Source organism: Triticum dicoccoides, chromosome 7A, assembly GCF_002162155.2.
Source record: "Triticum dicoccoides isolate Atlit2015 ecotype Zavitan chromosome 7A, WEW_v2.0, whole genome shotgun sequence".
Classification (NCBI taxonomy): domain Eukaryota; kingdom Viridiplantae; phylum Streptophyta; class Magnoliopsida; order Poales; family Poaceae; genus Triticum; species Triticum dicoccoides.
The window spans coordinates 294050549-294057094 of NC_041392.1; the positions used below are offsets into that span (position 1 = coordinate 294050549).

Here is a 6546-nt window from a genome sequence, read left to right on the forward strand (position 1 = left end):
CGCAATGCAGCTAGTTTGATGAGTGCTACAGACCTGGAAACAAAAAATCTTTGAGGAGCTACGTATGTGGACCTAGCAGGAGGGAGAGGAGTAAGGGTGTGGTGTGAGTAGTAGCTTTGGGTGGCAGGAGCTGGAGCTGGAGTGGTAATTTGCCTTGGGCGTTCCGTGGCTTTCAGGCTTCCTAATTTTGTACATACTTTTTCTATCTTCTATAAAGTTATGGTACGCAATTTGCATACTCTAAAAAACGGTATCACAACTTTTTAACCATTTTTTATGAATCGTAAGAACCGGGCCGGATGTCTAAAACCCCTCAAACTGGTTCGGATGTCCGAAATCCCTCAAAGCGGCACCAAATCGAGGGGAGGTGTGTGGAAGTCTGGACGTTCGTCGGGTAGGACTCTAATAACACGGGCCCATCAAAAATGAGGCGGAGCCTGCTCAACAATTTCGCCACTCTTTTCCCACAACATGTTGTCTTTTCCCACTGCCTCCGCCCCATTCACTGCCCCCTTGTCCCGCTGACCGCCGCCGCAATGGAGCCATCCGAGGAGCGGATAATGATGTTAGACCAAACAATTTTTTTAAATGTTCAACATGTATTCATGAAAATGTTCAAAACAAGTATTTTAAAAAACGTACATCGTGTATTTAAATATATTCAACGTGTATCATAAAAATGTTCCACATGTTGGGGAACGTAGTATTTCAAAAAAAAATCTACGATCACGCAAGATCTATCTTGGTGATGTATAGCAACGAGAGGGGAGAGTGTGTCCACGTACTCTCGTAGTCCGAAAGCGGAAGCGTTTAGTAACGCGGTTGATGTAGTCGAACGTCTTCGCGATCCAACCGATTCTAGCACTGAACGTACGGCACCTCCATGTTCAACACACGTTCAACACGATGACGTCCCTCGAACTCTTGATCTAGTTGAGGACGAGGGAGAGTTCCATCAGCACAACGGTGTGGCGACGATGATGATGAAGTTACCGGCGCAGGGCTTCGCCTAAGCACTACGACGATATGACCGAGGCGGGTAACTGTGAAGGAGGACACCGCACACGGCTAAGAGAATACTTGATGTGCCTTTGGGATGCCCCCCTCCCACGTATATAAAGGAGGGGGGAAGAGGAGGCCGACCCAAGGAGGGCGCGCCAAGGGGGGGAGTCCTACTTGGACTCCCGGTCCAAGTAGGATTCCCCCCCACCCTTTCCTATTCCAACTAGGAGAAGGAGGGAAGGAGGAAGAGGGGAGAAGGAAAGAGGGGGGCGCCGCCCCCTCCTGGTCCAATTCGGACAAGCCATGGGGGGCACCCCTTGAGGCCCTTCTCTCCTTCCCCCTAAAGCCCATTAAGGCCCATTACTCCCCCGGGGGTTCCGGTAACCTCCCGGTACTCCGAAAAATACCCGAAACACTTCAGAACCATTCCGGTGTCCGAATATAACCTTCCAATATATCAATTACCTCTCGACCATTTCTAGACTCCTTGTCATGTCTGTGATCTCATTCGGGACTCCGAACAAACTTCGGTCATCAAATCACATAACTCATAATACAAATCGTCATTGAACGTTAAGCGTGCGGACCCTACGGGTTCAAAAACTATGTAGACATGACCGAGACACATCTCCGGTTAACAACCAATAGTGGGACCTAGATGCTCATATTGGATCCTACATATTCTACGAAGATCTTTATCGGTCAAACCGCATAACAACATACGTTGTTCCCTTTGTCGTCGGTATGTTACGTGCCCGAGATTCGATCATCGATATCATCATACCTAGTTCAATCTCGTTACCGGCAAGTCTCTTTACTCGTTTTGTAATGCATCATCCTGTAACCAACTCATTAGTCACATTGCTTGCAAGGCTTATAATGATGTGCATTACCGAGAGGGCCCAGAGATACCTCTCCAATACTCGGAGTGACAAATCCTAGTTTTGATCTATGCCAACTCAACAAACACCATCGGAGATACCTGTAGAGCATCTTTATAATCATCCAGTTACGTTGTGACGTTTGATAGCACACAAGGTGTTCCTCCAGTATTCGGGAGTTGCATAATCTCATAGTCAGAGGAACATGTATAAGTCATGAAATAAGCAATAGAAATAAAACTAAATGATCATTATGCTAAGCTAACGGATGGGTCTTGTCCATCACATCATTCTCTAATGATGTGATCCCGTTCATCAAGTGACAACACATGTCTATGGTTAGAAAACTTAACCATCTTTGATTAAGGAGCTAGTCTAGTAGAGGCATACTAGGGACACTCTGTTTGTCTATGTATTCACACAAGTACTAAGTTGCCGGTTAATACAATTCTAGTATGAATAATAAACATTTATCATGATATAAGGAAATATAAATAACAACTTTATTATTGCCTCTAGGGCATATTTCCTTCACCACGTGTATATTACAAATGCACAATGTGTATTAAAAAATAGACATGTGTTGAAATGAAAATAAAAATAATAAACCCAGAGAAAAACGGTAAAGAAACGCCAAAAATCGAAGAAAAGCCGGTGAAGAAAAAAGGAAAAAGGTAAGAAAAACACCGAGAAAAACTAGAGCTAGAGGCGTTACACTAGTGGGTTGACCCACTCCCTCGCGGCTAGAGGCGAGACCGAGTTACGTCTAGCGACGGACGAGAAATAGGCCTGCCGCTCGCGAAGAGCGATACATAGGGCGTGTTTGGTTGTCATCTACGAATTTGTCTGCATTGCATACATATCCCAATTGGGCTTGGCTAAGGGAAAACAGGCAAAAAATCAAAATCTGCACCTCGTTTGGTTGCCTGCATCGAGGCTGCCTACACCAGTGGATTGGTTTGGCACGCCGTTCGGTGTCCTGCATTGTTTCCACTCATGTAGCTACACATTGTATGGTTGCATACACGTGATATGATTGAGAGTTAACACTTACCGTTAACACGCAAGTTACACTAGAGTGCCTCACGACTGCGGTGGACGGTGACCGTGGCGCCGCGTCCGACATGATGGAGTCGCGGGCGAGCGTTACAGTTAACACAGAGTTGCACTAGAGTGCCTCGCAACTACGATGGGCGGTGACCGTGGCGTCGCGTGCGACATGACGGTGTCACGGGCGAGCGGTCCTATCGGTGCTGCGGTGAACTAGTTGCCAGCGTCGTCGCCGCGAAGAAAGTTCGTGCAGAGGAGTGCTGAGGTAGAGGACGGGGAAGGAGAAATGTAGTGCATGTTAGACCACATTGACTGTGGTGGACGGTGACCGTGGCACCGCATCCAACACGACGAGCACGGAGTCGTGGGTGAGTGACCCCGTCAACGTCACGATGAACTAGTTGCTAGCGTCGTCACCATGGAGAAAGTCCAGCGAAGGGAGGAATAGAAGGGCGCTGAGGCAGATGCATGACAGAGGAGAAAAAATACAGTGCAAATGCCATGGCAGCGTCAGTGTAGTAGGACAAGGAATATGAGGCCGAAAGGAACGGCGTCGGGGACGGCACCGGTGTAGTAGGACGCCGTGAGGAGGCCGAGAGGAACAATGCCAACGATGGCGTCAGTGTAGTACGATGTGGGCGAGAAGGCCGAGAGGAAAAACATTGAAGATGGCGTTAGTGTAGTACGATGCGGGTGAAGAGGCCGAGAGGAAGATCACGCCGTCGGTGGTGACAGTGTAGCAAGACACTAGAGAGGAGGTCGAGAGGAACAACGCCGACGATGGTGATAGTGTAATAGGACGTGGGAGAGGAGGCCGAGAGCGGGATTAGAAGGGATGAAGAAGATTAAGGAGTGTCATTGAAATATATCACACGCATATGCATATGTATAGTTCGTGAGGAAGATATAGATCTACTCGTCTGAGATTGTCGAAACAGAAAGAAAACATGCAGCATGAAAGTCGTGTGTAACTGTGAGATGAAGCTACTGGTGAACGGAAATTTCAAACGGTCAACTGTGCGCGATGAATGTAACAAAATTTGTCCAAAATAGCTTCAAACATGAACACAAAATTAAACATTTACAATGAATGAACCACGAACCAGTCATCTGAATGGAACCACAACATCGTAGTGTTTTTTTGTTCATGTAAACCTTACATCGAATCGAAGCACTGTTGTGTAGATTAGAATGGACTAATAAAAGTAGACGAGATTAGGAGTTAAACGAACAGACATGTGCATCTTCAAGTACACCCATACACGAGACAAAACAAGATTTCATCACTAGACCAACCCACCTGCGCTCGACTGCATCCCTCGAGCCTAGTTCGCTGAAAACTGCCGATTTAGCGTTCCGACCAAGATAGACCCGGAGGTGGATTAAGGTTCGTGCTATGCAGACCCAACAATGAATGCATGCAACTAAACATACCAAATTCTTTTCACACATATGTCTTTTCTTTTGATGGAAAGACCTTTATGGCTAGCTTTATTAAACTCAAATAATGCACATCATCTACTCAAAATTTAGCGATAGTACTGGAGGTGCATCGATCCATAAGAAAAAGGGGTGTTTGCACGCCCCCACTCTGCTAGCTCATGAGCAACTACATTTGATTCTTTATTACGGTGCTCAATAGTAACCTCCCTAAACTTTTATAATAACTCTATGCAATTATCTAAAATTGTAGCCACCACCATAGAATGTACCTCATTCACATGTATAGCATCGACCATGATAGAATTGTTCATCCTTACCAAAACATTATTGCACCCCATGTTTTGAATTAACTTTAGCCTTTTAAATAATGCCGCCGCTTCCGCAAAGACAACATCTGCCACATGCTCAAGACGAAGTGCATGCAGCCTATCAAACCCGCCCATAATGTTTTAGGTGACTTGATTTTCCTGGCTCGCAGGAACGCGGTCCGGCCCGGCCCAGCCCTGTGGACGAGGACGTTTGCTTTGGTATGTCGACAGCGACAGCTTGCTTCTAGATGTCCTCAGAAGGGCAAAAGAAAATCTGGCTTCTAGATGGAAATTAGGGCCGACGCACACACCGCCAGAATTCGGTGTGCTCTCCGCCGTACTAGGAGCAAGAAGTCGGCCGAACCCGCGGGCGCGCGTCCCTATCGTGTCGCGTTGCCCCACCCGCGCGCCAGCCATTCAGTGGGCACCGCCGCGCCCAAACCCAAAACAGCCAGGATATTATTATATTAATCCCGAATCGACGTGGAGATCCCGGCCCTTGCCTTGCGCGAGGCGAACAGGCATGGCTATGGTAGGCACCCACGGCCACATGACGCCGACGTGCACCTCGCTCGCTCCCTCTGTCGACCCACGGGGCCACGCCCCAGCCAGATCACGATGATGCCGCCGCTGACTCACAGCCCCGACCTCCCACAAAAACAAATATCAATCAGCGCGAAGCAGTCCGCTGCGTTATAAAAACAAACCCGGCCGGAAGCCAACCGCATTCCCGTCTCACCTGCCTACTTTTCCTCTGCTCCCCCAACCCATCCTCCGTTCTCTCTTCTCAGATTTGTGGGTTCGTGTCATGATTTCACCGCCCCCGGTGATGCAATCCTCCGCGGCGAGGCCCGCGCTGGCCGGGTTCCTCCAGGCCGCCGCCTGCTCCAGCTCCCGCCGGTCGGTCCGGTGCGCGGTGGCCGTCGCGTCGGCGGAGCCGGCCGGGAGGTGCACGCTGTACGAGGTGCTCGGGCTGCGGGCCGGCGCCACGGGCGGCGAGATCAAGGCCGCGTACCGGCGACTGGCTCGGGAGCGGCACCCGGACGTGGCCGGCGCGGCCGGCGACGACTTCATCCGCCTGCACGACGCCTACGCCACGCTCTCCGACCCGGACGCCCGCGCGCGCTACGACCGCGACGTCGTCGTGCAGGCCTACGCGCAGCCGCCCGCTTCCAGGCCGAACGGCGTCTGGGGCCGGCCTCGCCGCACGTGGGAGACAGACCAGTGCTGGTAGGTCCGACCTCCATCGATCCAGAGCTTCGGCCTTGTGAATAGCCACCACTATAGCAGCGCTCTTCCCCACGCGCGGCCATGGCCGCTCACCATAGATTTTTTGTTACGGTGACCCAACCATGCGTCTGTACATGTAAATCCCCACCTCTTCTTGATCTTCTGAATGTTCAGTCATCTTCAGAATCAAAAATTAACCTGTGTTAATATGCAATAGCAGCATCAATCTGATACTGTACATTTCGGGTCGACATTGTTTTCCGGCGACCGAAGCCGTCTCTGTTTCTTGGCTGGCAAACCAGGATTGACGACGACGTGCTACCGTCGGGTTGTTTATTCGATGCCAGCCAACGATTGCCAATTGGGTGGGTGGCCTCAAATTTCCCTCCCCTGTCAAGGTCAAACGTGATCATCGACAACCGACGCCTCTGTCGGTCCACCTCTTCAATATACCACTAGCAATTGGTCCACCTCTTCAATATACCACTAGCAATTTGGATAAGGATTTTACTGATGCGTTGGCCTCTGTTAAGATCAAAATATGTGTCTAGGGCATATCTAGATGTGCTCTAGTTATTGCACATCTAAATGAGTGAATCAAGCAGAAGGCTGCCTGTAATGGAAGTATCATA

At 49.5% G+C, this 6546-nt stretch overlaps 1 protein-coding gene across 1 annotated transcript; it reads left to right on the forward strand.

Moving 5' to 3' along the window:
* The first annotated feature begins 5302 nt into the window (after positions 1-5302).
* LOC119332784 (chaperone protein dnaJ 11, chloroplastic-like) lies at positions 5303-6165 on the forward strand. Its single transcript, XM_037605936.1, has one exon. The coding sequence runs from the start codon at positions 5493-5495 to the stop codon at positions 5916-5918; it is 426 nt and encodes a 141-aa protein (XP_037461833.1). The 5' UTR covers positions 5303-5492; the 3' UTR covers positions 5919-6165.
* Positions 6166-6546: the final 381 nt, after the last annotated feature.

Bases quoted from the DNA above. Each gene is read 5' to 3' on its own strand.
- LOC119332784 (XM_037605936.1), top strand. From the start codon at position 5,493: ATGATTTCACCGCCCCCGGTGATGCAATCCTCCGCGGCGAGGCCCGCG.